General features: G+C 48.1%; 1 protein-coding gene across 1 annotated transcript in view; it reads right to left on the reverse strand.

The window, feature by feature from the left end:
• The window catches only part of AHSA1 (activator of HSP90 ATPase activity 1), a 49,977-nt gene that overhangs the window by 33,373 nt on the left and 1,270 nt on the right, over positions 1 to 15,334 (reverse strand). The window contains exons 2-3 of the mRNA XM_030214096.1: positions 4,085 to 4,275; positions 3,450 to 3,532 (exon numbers count right to left, since the gene is read on the reverse strand). Of these exons, the coding sequence (XP_030069956.1) occupies positions 3,450 to 3,532; positions 4,085 to 4,275 (274 nt within the window). The remainder of the gene's footprint in view (positions 1 to 3,449; positions 3,533 to 4,084; positions 4,276 to 15,334) is intronic.

Here is a 15,334-nt window from a genome sequence, read left to right on the forward strand (position 1 = left end):
AAGCGCCAACCGAATGGCTCTGAGTTCCAGGAGGTTGATAGACCACTTCGCCTCTGCAGGAGACCAGAGCCCCTGCGCTGTCCTTCCCAAGCAGTGGGCTCCCCAGCCCGACAATGAGGCGTCCGTCGTGACGACAATCCACTCTGGGGTCACCAGAGGCATTCCTGCAGACAACTTGTCTGCCTGCATCCACCAGCTCAGCGCCTTGCGCACTGCTGGATCCAAGGGAAGACGCACCGCATAATCCTCCGACATCGGAGTCCAGCGCTGCAGCAGAGAGTGTTGTAGTGGTCTCATATGAGCCCTGGCCCAGGGCACTACTTCCATCGTGGCCGTCATAGAGCCCAACAGCTGCACATAGTCCCAAGCCCGAAGAGGAGAGGCTACCAGGAACTGGTCCACCTGAGCCTGAAGTTTGACAATCCGATTGTCTGGCAGGAACACTCTGCCCACTTGGGTGTCGAATCGAACTCCCAGATACTCCAGGGACTGAGTCGGGCGCAGCTGGCTCTTCTCCCAGTTGATGATCCATCCCAGGGAGCTCAAAAGAGCAACTACCCGGTCCACAGCTTTGCCGCACTCTGCATAAGAGGGGGCTCGGATCAACCAGTCGTCCAGATAAGGATGGACTTGTACTCCTTCCTTTCGCAGGAAGGCCGCTATGACCACCATTACTTTGGAAAAGGTCCGCGGAGCAGTAGCCAACCCGAACGGGAGGGCTCTGAACTGGAAGTGTCGGCCCAGGACTGCAAAATGCAGAAAGCGTTGATGAGGAGGCCAGATGGGAATATGCAGGTACGCTTCCTTGATGTCCAAGGAAGCCAGGTACTCCCCTGCCTTCACTGCCGCTATAACAGAGCGGAGAGTCTCCATGCGAAAGTGCCGCACTTTCAAGGCCCGATTGACCCCTTTGAGGTCGAGGATAGGCCGGACAGAACCTCCTTTCTTTGGTACCACAAAGTAAATGGAGTAACGCCCCTTGCCAAGCTGACTTTCTGGCACCGGAACGACCGCACCCAGGCGGATCAGATTGTCCAAAGTCTGCTGCACTGCCACAGCTTTGACCGGAGACTTGCAGGGAGAGAGTACAAACCCGTCTCTTAAGGGTCGGCAGAACTCTAGCTTGTAGCCGTCTCTGATGACTTCCAGCACCCAAGCGTCTGAAGTTATTGTGGTCCACTCGCCCAGAAACGAGGACAGCCGTCCTCCAATCTGCACTGGGGCGTGGACCAAGACCCCGTCATTGGGTACGAGACCCTGGGGGAGGACCGGAGGGAGCACCTCCGGGACGGCGGTCTCTGCGAAAGGAACGCTGCTTGGGGGAGAAATGCCTCTTAAAGGAAGAGGGGGCAGAAGAACCCGACCTGCCCGGGCGGTACCGACGGGCTTCCTGAAACCGTCCTCTGGAGGTACCGGGACGAGCACTAGCCCGAGCCCTGACCTCTGGTAACTTCTTGCCCTTAGATGTGCCGAGATCGGTCACGATTTTGTCCAGCTCGACCCCAAAGAGCAGCTTGCCTTTAAAAGGCAACCTAGCCAGGCGGGATTTAGAGGCGTGGTCAGCAGACCAATGTTTCAGCCAAAGCCACCGCCGCGCAGAGACTGTCTGAGCCATGCCTTTAGCTGAGGCTCTCAAGACATCATACAGCAAGTCTGCCACATAGGCTAAGCCCGATTCCAGGGCTGGCCAATCATCCCTCAAGGAATGATCCGAGGGGGAAGCCCGCTGCACCATAGTCAGGCACGCCCTGGCCACATAGGATCCGCAAACTGAGGCCTGCAAACTTAAAGCAGCCGCCTCAAAGGACGACCTTAAGGCCGCCTCCAATCTCCTGTCTTGGGCGTCCTTTAGGGCCGTGCCACCTTCCACCGGCAATGCCGTTTTCTTAGTCACCGCAGTGATTAAAGAATCCACGGTAGGCCACAGATAGGCCTCACGTTCACTCACAGCCAAAGGATAGAGGCGGGACATAGCCCTAGCCACTTTAAGGCTCGCTTCTGGGACATCCCATTGAGCCGAAATTAAGGTGTGCATGGCATCATGCACGTGGAAGGTTCTAGGCGGGCGCTTCGTCCCCAGCATAATGGCAGAGCCAACAGGGGCTGAGGGAGAGACGTCCTCCGGAGAGGAAATCTTCAAAGTGTCCATGGCCTATAACAACAGGTTGGGCAAATCCTCTGGGCGAAAAAGCCGCGCTGCAGAGGGGTCATCCGCTCCATCCGAGCGGGGATCCGTCTCCTCCAAGGAATCCGCAAAGGACCGTTGGGAGACCTCAGACACGCTGCCCTCATCTACATCGGAGGAGACAAATTCCTCCAAGGCCTGGGAATCAACCCGAGGGCGTTTACCTCTGGGAACCTCAACCTCTTTACCAGACGAGGGAGCGGGGGGCAGCGTTGTGCATGAGGAAGGCCTGATGCAGCAGCAAAACAAACTCGGGGGAGAAACCCCCCAGACTGTGCACTTCCGCAGCCTGGGCAACAGCCCTAGGCGCACTCTCAACCGGCGCTCGCAACAGCGGGGGAGAGGCCTGCTGCGCATCCAAAATGGCGTCCGGCGCGAAACTCCGCGAAGGAGCCGCGCGGGAAGAACGGCTCTTAACTTTAGCCGCTTCTGTGCCGTCGCCCAAATTAAGGGCGTTCATGGCATTAATGTCTCCAACCTCAAGGGCGGCCCAAGAAGAAGCCGTCCGAGCCGCGTGGCCGGCCAAAATGGCGGAGGCGAGGAGCGGGGGATGGGCGTTTATGGCGGGAAAAACCGCCACGCCGGAGGAAGGACCGGGACATTCATCGGTCACGAAACTGCCACCCAACAAGGGCGAATCAGGCTTTAAGACCCCCGCATCCCCTCTAGAAGCGCTCAAGCGACCCGGGGAGCGACCCTTTGCGCCCTCGCCCTCCGACGCCATGTGCCACGAGGAGAAGAATCGGGGAACCCCCGCCCGCTATAAAAAGGTAAAATTACCTGCTGTCCGCTCCGAGTTGTAACGACCTGGTGTCCCAGTGAGTAGCTGCAATAGACGCTTAAATAAACGTCGAAATAAACGCCTTTAAAGACGTTTAAAATTTTTTTTTTTTTTTTTTTTTTTTTTTTAACGGAGCCAGCGGGAGGGGGGAGAAAAGGAGGGACCTGGCACCACCAGGTTTGCACTTGCTCAAAAGAGCCCTCAACCCCAGGCACTCAACAAAACCTAAAAATTAGGCTTGGAGGCCTAGCCAGAGCTGCTGCTGCTGTGTGTGACCACCACCTGCTGAGATAGAGAACATACTGAGGAGTTTCCGGCAGCACATGACCACATATAGGGAGGCAAAAGTTTGCTCTCTATCTCCACCTGCTGGTAGATGGACACAACCCACCAGTCTATGGATTGATCAGCTTGATGATATGGAAGGAAACATTCAAAAATTAATCATATCTACCCTTAGAATCACTTGCTCAATGCATTTACCTCAACTTCACTGGCATCATTTTCATCAGAGAGATTAGGGATCTCCACATGCCCCTTAAACGTCACACCACACTTGGTTATACCTGTTGGATCATAAGACATGTCAGTGCAATGCTGCAGTACTACAAACCGTGAAGTTAATTTTTTTCTATGCAATTTTAGTTGCTACACAAGCCCGACATGTCACCATGTGATGTGAGTGCTGCTCTGAAAGGAAGAAAAGACATGGATATTCTTATATTGCTTTCTAGTGTTTATTTAGAACAGGGACTCTGAACTCAGTCCTTGGGAATCACCCAGCCAGTGAGGTTCAGGATATCCTGAATGAATATACCTGAAACAGAATTGCATACAAAAAGAGGCAGAGAATGCATTTATCTTATGCATATTCACTGTGGATATCCTGAAAACTTGACTGGCTACGTGTGTCCCAAGGACTGAGTTGATAACCCCACCCCCCCGTCTTAGAAAAATCCTCTTCAGCTCAGAACTGGCTAAAAGGTGGCATTAGAACTTGAACAAGTGCATCACTGCACTGGTACACAAAGTGAAGCATACTTCAGTTTGAAGAAAGCAACACTACTTGCTCTTTACCCACACGACCATGGCCCAGTCTAAGGGGAAGACCTCCTCACCTGTCCAGTTCAATTTGATGTTCCACTCGTAAAAGAAAATGAGCTTGCCCTTGCGATTGTTGATGGAGGCTTCTCCTTCCAATGTACTCACTTCTGTCACTTCACAGCTTCCTTCCTCATTCTCCACCTTGACTGCCAGTAACAGTTCTTTCAGTTTATCCATGGACCAGTTTGAAGCATCTCGCTCTGTCCTGTAAAAGTGAACATATGCTCAGAAATTTAGTGTACAACAAATGTAAAGCATAGCTGATTACTTGTAACAGGTGTCTGTCATCAGGATAATGCAGACACACATGGTTAGGCTTCTCTGCAGACTGCATAGTCAGACATGCTCTCCCTAGCTTGTTTGAACAATAGTCCCTGCCTTTCCTGTTCATCAAATAGCAAATCAGCCTATCATACTGGTACAGAATGTAGATGGACTGAATGAAAATCCCCAGATAAAGAGCTCAGATAAAAAAAAAAAAAAAACCAGTACAGAGGAGTTGTATCTTTTGGGGTTTGTTTTTTTTGTTAGGGGGAATGGTAGGTGGGAGGTGTTTCTGCATTACTCTGATGACACACAGGTAAACAACTACTTTCTTTGTGTCACAGGATAATGCAGACACACATGACTTACAATCCCATGGGTGAAATGTGGTAAGTTCCAGATAGTGGGTACAAGTTCTGCAGGGAGGAGGATGATTCTGAAGAGAACAAGTTCTGGAGGACAGCATGTCCAAACTCTTAGCAACAGTTCTAGTTGCATGTCCAGACAATGTTGTGAAAATGTGGAAGGGGTAGACGCATGGCCACCCTACAGATGTCTAGAAATGGTACTCCCCAAAGGTGGGCTGCTAAGGTAGCAACAGCTCTGACTGAATGAGCTCCCAGTTTAGATGAAGGTGGCAATTATAACATCCTCATTTTTGTTTTCCATTCCTTTCCTAACAATAGGCATACCATAACGATCCAACCCTGCAACACAACAAAATTTATACAACTGGACAAAACTTAACTCTCCCTCCTTGACTACCTAATCTACTCTGTCACTCATGAACTTTAACGCAATACCGCTCTCTCTCTTACCGGAACTGGCGATTGCCATCACGGTACTAGGTAAGCCACATTGAGCCTGCAAATAGGTGGGAAAATATGGGATACAAATGCAACAAATAAAAAAATAAATGTTTGCTTGGCAGTAACAGAATGAGATGCAGTCTACTATCCATGAAGAAAATAGATTTGGAGACAGGCAATCCCAGTGTTTTTTGATGAAAAAAAAAGGAAAACCTGAAAAGAGTACCTATGCTGTTTTCTATTGAGGTAATAAAGCTTCTGCAGTCTAGAGTACGAAGAGTAGCTTCTACAGACGGATACGTTTCTGGGGAAAATATAGGAAGTGTGATATTCTGGTTAAAAGTGCAACAAAAACAACCTTAGGGAGAAACTTCAGATGAGTTTGAAGAGCCACTTTGGTAGGAAAAAAAAATCTTGTATAAACCAGGTAATGAAGCAAGGCCTGTACCTCACTGATGGGTCATGCAGAAATCACTTGAAACAGAGATGTGGAGGCCATGGGTTCAAAGGGGGAAGGAGAAGAAATGTAAAGGATTGGTGGAAACTATCTGAATGGAAATAAATTGCAGCTAGATGAAATCTGATAGATGAAGGTTTGGAGACGTTGAAACAGTCTGCTTAGTGTGCTGCTGCAGCTAAGAAAGCAAATAGAATGTTAGGTATTATTAGGAAAGGAATGGAAAACAAAAGTGAGGATGTTATAATGCCTTTGTATCGCTCCATGGTGCGACCGCACCTCAAATGTTGTGTTCAACTCTGGTCGCCGTATCTAAAAATATGTAGTGGAATTAGAAAAGGTGCAGAGAACGGCAACGAAAATAATAATGGGGATGGGACTTCCCCCCCATGAGCAAAGGCTAAAGTGGCTAGGGCTCTTCAGCTTGGAGAAAAGGCGGCTGAGGGGAGATATAAAATCTATAAAATAATGAGTGGAGTTGAACGGGTAGATGTGAAGCGTCTGTTCACGCTTTCCAAAAATACTAGGACTAGGGGGCATGCGATGAAGCTACAATGTAACATAGTAACATAGTAGATGACTGCAGAAAAAGACCTGCACGGTCCATCCAGTCTGCCCAACAAAAACTCATGTGCTACTTTTTGTGTATACCTTATCTTGATTTGTATCTGTCTTTTTCAGGGCACAGACCGTAGAAGTCTGCCCAGCACTAGCCCCGCCTCTCAATCTCGGCTACGCTCCTGTGGATCCATTCCTTCTGAACAGGATTCCTTTATGTTTATCCCACGCATGTTTGAATTCCGTTACCGTTTTCATCTCCACCACCTCCTGCGGGAGGGCATTCCAAGCATCCACCACTCTCTCTGTGAAAAAATACTTCCTGACATTTTTCTTGAGTCAGCCCCCCTTCAATCTCATTTCATGTCCTCTAGTTCTACTGCCTTCCCATCTGCGGAAAAGGTGCATTTGCAGATTAATACCTTTCAAATATTTGAACGTCTGTATCATATCACCCGTTTCTCCTTTCCTCCAGGGTATATTCAGGTCAGCAAGTCTCTCCTCATACATCTTGTAACGCAAATCCCATACCATTCTCGTAGCTTTTCTTTGCACCGCTTCAATTCTTTTTACATCCTTAGCCAGATACGGCCTCCAAAACTGAACACAATACTCCAGGTGGGGCATGACCAACGACTTATACAGGGGCATCAACACTCCCTTTCTTCTGCTGGTCACACCTCTCTCTATACAGCCTAGCAACCTTCTAGCTACGGCCACCGCCTTGTCACTCTGTTTCGTCGCCTTCAGATCCTCAGATACTATCAGCCCAAAATCCCTCTCCACATTCGTACCTATCAGACTCTCACCGCCTAACACATACTTCTCCTATGGATTTTTACTCCCTAAGTGCATCACTTTGCATTTCTTCGCATTGAATTTTAGTTGCCAAATCTTAGACCATTCTTCTAGCTTCCTCAGATCCTTTTTCATGTTTTCCACTCCCTCCCGGGTGTCTACTCTGTTACAAATCTTACAAATGTAGTAAATTTAAAATGAATCTGAGAAAATGTTTCTTCACTCAAACGTGTAATTAAACTCTTGAATTCGTTGCCATGGAATGTGGTAAAGGCGGTTAGCTTAGCAGAGTTTAAAAAAGGTTCGTACGGCTTCCTGAAGGAAAAGTCCATAGACCGTTATTAAATGGACTTGGGGAAAATCCACTATTTCTGGGATAAGCAGTATAAAATGTTTTGTACTTAACCCTCCATTGCCCCTGGTACCGCTTTGAATGTACTTGCAAAAGCCTCAAAGGCGGTATATCAAGTCCCATTTCCCTATTTGAGATTCTACATGGAATGTTGCAATAAAATAAATAAATAGTAGCATTTGTATCCCACATTTTCCCACCTTTTATTTGAGATTCTACATGGAATGTTGCTATTCCACGTAGAAGCCTGCCCTTGCAAATCAGCAACGCGGCAGGACATCAGACTCACAGAAACAGAAGCCTGCACGGCCGCATTGCTGATCTGCAAAGGCAGGCTTCTACATGGAATGGTGCTAGTGGAGGAGTAGCCTAGTGGTTAGTGCAGTGGACTTTGATTCTGGGGAACTGAATTCGATTCCCACTGCAGCTCCTTGTGACTCTGGGCAAATCTCTTAACCCTCCATTGCCCCTGGTACAAAATAAGTACCTGAATATATGTAAACCGCTTTGAATGTAGTTGCAAAAACCTCAGAAAGGCGGTATATCAAGTCCCATTTCCCTTTTAAGGCTATAGGTAATTAGTCCAAAGATCAGGGGCGACTACAAAGACAGCCCATTTACATGTAACACTCCCAGTGCCACTAAGTCTCCCCCAGAAGGCAGCTCCCTACTTGGGACATAGGCTTATATCAATGATGCAATTGACAATGGAGTGTGTTGATGGCATACCTTGTGGGTCAAAACTAATTTTAAATTGTAATCTATAGTATATATAAGCAACCAATAATATTGAACAAAGTGGAGTAAAATACTCCTGACAGGCCACTTCTCCATAACACACAAGAATAGCCAAATTTTATAATGTCTGAAGCTTCCATCAGATGGTATTGAGCTAGCCCAATTAAAACTGCATTAGCATAATCTAGTTCTAACAGAGCACTTAAAAACAAAAAACCAAACAGCCCTCTCATCCACATACCCTCTTATTGCGTAAGTCGCAGAGGCATATTTTCAAAGCACTTAGCCTTCCAAAGTTCCATAGAAACCTATGGAACTTTGGAAGGCTAAGTGCTTTGAAAATATGCCTCATAATGTCATAAAACCTTGACCCACCAGTCTATCTACTATTTGGGTTTCTGCCAGGTACATGTGACATGGATTGGCCACTGTTGGAAACTGGATACTGGGCTAGATGGACCATTGGTCTGACCCAGTATGGCTATTCTAGTATTCTCATCTGTTCAGCAGTATCAAACAGTGACTGCCTCATTTGTGTCCAGTGCTGTGTACGTCCAGTTAAAAAAAAAAAACCTCTAGATATCAGCAGCAGTAAGACCTTCCTTTTGCTAAATCAACATGGGCTCTGCCCCATTAAGCCATATATATGATCAGCCTCAGACTGAAGAACTAGTTAAATCTGAATCACAAAGAATTAGGAATGGCCGCATATAGTTGCTATTTGAAGTAAACGACTTGCTCCAAAACTGAACCCACAGACAGCAAACACTCCCTTCATCATTCTAGTTGGGCAAAAGTTGACAGCCTGTGTTAGAGATAATAGCTAGGCAGTACCAACTTATGATTTTTTTATATCTATAAATTACACCACTAACATATCCTAAGAAGATTATGAGAAATTATCTATAATATATCCAGAGAAGATTACAATTACACTCTTGCAGCAATATAAGGCTGAAAACCACAAGTCCTGTTATAACCAGTGACATGCAATCACCATAGATTTGCTAACCCCTGAACTATTGGAAAAATAATCCCACCTCTCACCCTGAGTCTGTAGGTTTCAGACTTCTGGGGATGTATTGGATTCCTCCTTTTAGACTGCAGCAGAGTACATGCAAGTCTATTCCAGTCCAAGAATAAAATCCTGGACTGGGATAGACTCTGTACACATTACACAGTCTTTGGGCAAATCTCTTCCTCTCCAACTTCTTCCTTGGCCCTGCTCTCGGTCAGGTGACCCATGGACCAATCACCAACTGTATATCTCTGGTGCAGCAGACAACCTACGATCACGACAAAAAGGGCTTGTGTGCGTCCAGTTAGAATAACTGAAGCCTGATTGTAGCAAGCTCCCCTCCACTGTTCACAGTTGCTACTGAAAGACACTGTTCCCAAGAAGTTCACTGCTCCGCATGCTCCCAGGAGACAAGGTGGATGGCCAGTGCACATAAACATATGTCCTTGATGAAGTCAGCAGCACAGCTATGCCAAGAAGTAATTTTCCTTTGTAGAAAGCTGCTTTCGGATGTATTCATGACACAGGCTGTAGAATCCCTGTTAGTTCAGCAAAAGATGGCTCAGGCTTACCAGGCCTCTGACCAGAAAATGTGAGATAGCAGGAAAATACCCTTACACCCCTAACCAACATGGATAGGCTAGGCAATCATAAGCTGATCAATTTTTAATACATCAGCTACAGGTAAGCATTGTCATTGAATGTAACAACCTGCAGACTGAAAACTGGGGAAGAGAAGAATTCAAGCTCCCCTGATGTTTCATGTGACCTTAAGTTATTTCACATTGTTACCTTAGGTATATAAAATGTTTACAGTCTAACGATCACTATCCCTCCGAGACTGACTCCAAACAAGCATACCAAATATTTGCCTCTATAGTAAAGTCTCCATTATCCAACAGGTTGTTGGATAATCAAAAAAATGGATAATACAGAAAAAATGGAAGTATATACAATGCATATTTCAAAAGAGAAAGCAGTTAAAAAAAAAAAAAAAAGTTTAAAGTCTTACCTAGCACTACTGCCTTAACTAAACATGATACAGGGAAAAGAGAAACCCATGCACATCTGAATGACAATGCTGTGATGTGTCACCAAGTTATATAACTCAGAACATTAGATAAGTGAGACTTCGGGTTTTTTTTTTGGTTTTTTTTGCTTGTTTAGCTTTAATAAGAAAGCACATCACAACCTAAAATATTTACCAAACAAATTAAAATCAGAATGAAGTAGACCATTTATTATAAGGTCTGCAACAAGGAAATACCTTCTGTACTTAGACCACCTTTTATTATTAAGAAAAGCATAAACAAAACCCTAATACATATTCTTAATTACTACTAATCATTTCCATAGCACAACTAGACTTACAAAACGCTGTACATATTACATGCAGGTACTTCCTCTGTCCCTAGCAAATGCAGGGTTAAAGTTAACTTGGCCAAGGTCACAAGGAGCTGCAGTGGGAATTGAACCCAGGCGGTGGGGGCTTAAGGTCCACTGCACTAACCATTAGGCTACTCCTCCACTTACATACCTGGGGCAATGGAAGGTTAAGTGACTTATCCTGTCAGAAGGAGCTGCAGTGGGAATTGAACCTAGTTCCTCTGGTTTTCAGGCCACTCCTCAAAAAAGAAAGACCCTCCTCTTTAGGACTAGATCTTATACGCTCAGTTTTGGGTAATTATTATAACGTTCTGTAAGATGAAGAAAGCAGCATTTGTTACTTACCAAGTTTTCTGGTAAGTAGAATTACTTTTATCCTCCATGCATTAATTTAAAAAAAACGTGATTTCATAGGAGCCAACTTTTCAACATTATTGGGGGGTGCTGAGCCCAATGGAAATGACCCCTCCAAGGAATTTTCTCAGTGTTGGGGGAGCTGAGCCCAATGGAAATGACCCCTCCAAGGAATTTCCTCAGTATTGGGGGGTGCTGAGCCCAATGGAAGTGACCCCTCCAAGGAATTTCCTCAGTATTGGGGGTGCTCAGCCCAATGGAAATGACCCCTCCAAGGAATTTCATCAGTATTGGGGGGTGCTGAGCCCAATGGAAATGACCCCTCCAAGGAATTTTCTCAGTGTTGGGGGTGCTGAGCCCAATGGAAATGACCCCTCCAAGGAATTTCCTCAGTATTGGGGGGTGCTGAGCCCAATGGAAGTGACCCCCTCCAAGGAATTTCCTCAGTATTGGGGGTGCTCAGCCCAATAGAAATGACCCCTCCAAGGAATTTCCTCAGTATTGGGGGTGCTGAGCCCAATGGAAGTGACCCCTCCAAGGAATTTCCTCAGTATTGGGGGTGCTCAGCCCAATGGAAATGACCCCTCCAAGGAATTTCATCAGTGTTGGTGGTGCTGAGCCCAATGGACATGACCCCTCCAAGGAATTTCCTCAGTATTGGGGGTGCTCAGCCCAATGGAAATGACCCCTCCAAGCAATTTTCTCAGTGTTGGGGGTGCTCAGCCCAATGGAAATGACCCCTCCAAGCAATTTCCTCAGTGTTGGTGGTGCTGAGCCCAATGGACATGACCCCTCCAAGGAATTTCCTCAGTATTGGGGGTGCTCAGCCCAATGGAAATGACCCCTCCAAGCAATTTCCTCAGTGTTGGTGGTGCTGAGCCCAATGGACATGACCCCTCCAAGGAATTTCCTCAGTATTGGGGGTGCTCAGCCCAATGGAAGTGACCCCTCCAAGGAATTTCCTCAGTATTGGGGGTGCTCAGCCCAATGGAAATGACCCCTCCAAGGAATTTCATCAGTATTGGGGGGTGCTGAGCCCAATGGAAATGACCCCTCCAAGGAATTTTCTCAGTGTTGGGGGTGCTGAGCCCAATGGAAATGACCCCTCCAAGGAATTTCCTCAGTATTGGGGGGTGCTGAGCCCAATGGAAGTGACCCCCTCCAAGGAATTTCCTCAGTATTGGGGGTGCTCAGCCCAATAGAAATGACCCCTCCAAGGAATTTCCTCAGTATTGGGGGTGCTGAGCCCAATGGAAGTGACCCCTCCAAGGAATTTCCTCAGTATTGGGGGTGCTCAGCCCAATGGAAATGACCCCTCCAAGGAATTTCATCAGTGTTGGTGGTGCTGAGCCCAATGGACATGACCCCTCCAAGGAATTTCCTCAGTATTGGGGGTGCTCAGCCCAATGGAAATGACCCCTCCAAGGAATTTCCTCAGTATTGGGGGTGCTGAGCCCAATGGAAATGACCCCTCCAAGGAATTTCCTCAGTGTTGGTGGTGCTGAGCCCAATGGACATGACCCCTCCAAGGAATTTCCTCAGTATTGGGGGTGCTCAGCCCAATGGAAATGACCCCTCCAAGGAATTTCCTCAGTATTGGGGGTGCTCAGCCCAATGGAAATGACCCCTCCAAGGAATTTCCTCAGTATTGGGGGTGCTCAGCCCAATGGAAATGACCCCTCCAAGGAATTTCCTCAGTATTGGGGGTGCTGAGCCCAATGGAAATGACCCCTCCAAGGAATTTCCTCAGTATTGGGGGTGCTGAGCCCAATGGAAGTGACCCCTCCAAGGAATTTCCTCAGTATTGGGGGTGCTCAGCCCAATGGAAATGACCCCTCCAAGCAATTTCCTCAGTGTTGGGGGTGCTCAGCCCAATGGAAATGACCCCTCCAAGCAATTTTCTCAGTGTTGGGGGTGCTCAGCCCAATGGAAATGACCCCTCCAAGCAATTTCCTCAGTGTTGGTGGTGCTGAGCCCAATGGACATGACCCCTCCAAGGAATTTCCTCAGTATTGGGGGTGCTCAGCCCAATGGAAATGACCCCTCCAAGCAATTTCCTCAGTGTTGGTGGTGCTGAGCCCAATGGACATGACCCCTCCAAGGAATTTCCTCAGTATTGGGGGTGCTCAGCCCAATGGAAATGACCCCTCCAAGGAATTTCCTCAGTATTGGGGGTGCTCAGCCCAATGGAAGTGACCCCTCCAAGGAATTTCCTCAGTATTGGGGGTGCTCAGCCCAATGGAAATGACCCCTCCAAGCAATTTTCTCAGTGTTGGGGGTGCTCAGCCCAATGGAAATGACCCCTCCAAGGAATTTCCTCAGTATTGGGGGTGCTGAGCCCAATGGAAGTGACCCCTCCAAGGAATTTCCTCAGTATTGGGGGTGCTCAGCCCAATGGAAATGACCCCTCCAAGGAATTTCCTCAGTGTTGGTGGTGCTGAGCCCAATGGACATGACCCCTCCAAGGAATTTCCTCAGTATTGGGGGTGCTCAGCCCAATGGAAATGACCCCTCCAAGCAATTTCCTCAGTGTTGGTGGTGCTGAGCCCAATGGACATGACCCCTCCAAGGAATTTCCTCAGTATTGGGGGTGCTCAGCCCAATGGAAATGACCCCTCCAAGGAATTTCCTCAGTATTGGGGGTGCTGAGCCCAATGGAAGTGACCCCTCCAAGGAATTTCCTCAGTATTGGGGGTGCTCAGCCCAATGGAAATGACTCCTCCAAGGAATTTCCTCAGTGTTGGTGGTGCTGAGCCCAATGGACATGACCCCTCCAAGCAATTTCCTCAGTGTTGGGGGTGCTCAGCCCAATGGAAATGACCCCTCCAAGCAATTTTCTCAGTGTTGGGGGTGCTCAGCCCAATGGAAATGACCCCTCCAAGCAATTTCCTCAGTGTTGGTGGTGCTGAGCCCAATGGACATGACCCCTCCAAGGAATTTCCTCAGTATTGGGGGTGCTCAGCCCAATGGAAATGACCCCTCCAAGCAATTTCCTCAGTGTTGGTGGTGCTGAGCCCAATGGACATGACCCCTCCAAGGAATTTCCTCAGTATTGGGGGTGCTCAGCCCAATGGAAGTGACCCCTCCAAGGAATTTCCTCAGTATTGGGGGTGCTGAGCCCAATGGAAGTGACCCCTCCAAGGAATTTCCTCAGTGTTGGGGGTGCTGAGCCCAATGGAAATGACCCCGCCAAGGAATTTCCTCAGTATTGGGGGGTGCTGAGCCCAATGGAAGTGACCCCTCCAAGGAATTTCCTCAGTGTTGGTGGTGCTGAGCCCAATGGACATGACCCCTCCAAGGAATTTCCTCAGTATTGGGGGTGCTCAGCCCAATGGAAATGACCCCTCCAAGGAATTTCCTCAGTGTTGGGGGGTGCTGAGCCCAATGGAAGTGACCCCTCCAAGGAATTTCCTCAGTGTTGGTGGTGCTGAGCCCAATGGACATGACCCCTCCAAGGAATTTCCTCAGTGTTGGGGGTGCTGAGCCCAATGGACATGACCCCTCCAAGGAATTTCCTCAGTGTTGGGGGTGCTCAGCCCAATGGAAATGACCCCTCCAAGGAATTTCCTCAGTATTGGGGGTGCTCAGCCCAATGGAAGTGACCCCTCCAAGGAATTTCCTCAGTATTGGGGGTGCTCAGCCCAATGGAAATGACCCCTCCAAGCAATTTCCTCAGTGTTGGTGGTGCTGAGCCCAATGGACATGACCCCTCCAAGGAATTTCCTCAGTATTGGGGGTGCTCAGCCCAATGGAAATGACCCCTCCAAGGAATTTCCTCAGTATTGGGGGTGCTGAGCCCAATGGAAGTGACCCCTCCAAGGAATTTCCTCAGTATTGGGGGTGCTCAGCCCAATGGAAATGACTCCTCCAAGGAATTTCGTCAGTGTTGGTGGTGCTGAGCCCAATGGACATGACCCCTCCAAGCAATTTCCTCAGTGTTGGGGGTGCTCAGCCCAATGGAAATGACCCCTCCAAGCAATTTTCTCAGTGTTGGGGGTGCTCAGCCCAATGGAAATGACCCCTCCAAGCAATTTCCTCAGTGTTGGTGGTGCTGAGCCCAATGGACATGACCCCTCCAAGGAATTTCCTCAGTATTGGGGGTGCTCAGCCCAATGGAAATGACCCCTCCAAGCAATTTCCTTAGTGTTGGTGGTGCTGAGCCCAATGGACATGACCCCTCCAAGGAATTTCCTCAGTATTGGGGGTGCTCAGCCCAATGGAAGTGACCCCTCCAAGGAATTTCCTCAGTATTGGGGGTGCTGAGCCCAATGGAAGTGACCCCTCCAAGGAATTTCCTCAGTGTTGGGGGTGCTGAGCCCAATGGAAATGACGCCGCCAAGGAATTTCCTCAGTATTGGGGGGTGCTGAGCCCAATGGAAGTGACCCCTCCAAGGAATTTCCTCAGTGTTGGTGGTGCTGAGCCCAATGGACATGACCCCTCCAAGGAATTTCCTCAGTATTGGGGGTGCTCAGCCCAATGGAAATGACCCCTCCAAGGAATTTCCTCAGTGTTGGTGGTGCTGAGCCCAA

This window comes from Microcaecilia unicolor, chromosome 9 (genome assembly GCF_901765095.1).
Source record: "Microcaecilia unicolor chromosome 9, aMicUni1.1, whole genome shotgun sequence".
Classification (NCBI taxonomy): Eukaryota; Metazoa; Chordata; class Amphibia; order Gymnophiona; family Siphonopidae; genus Microcaecilia; species Microcaecilia unicolor.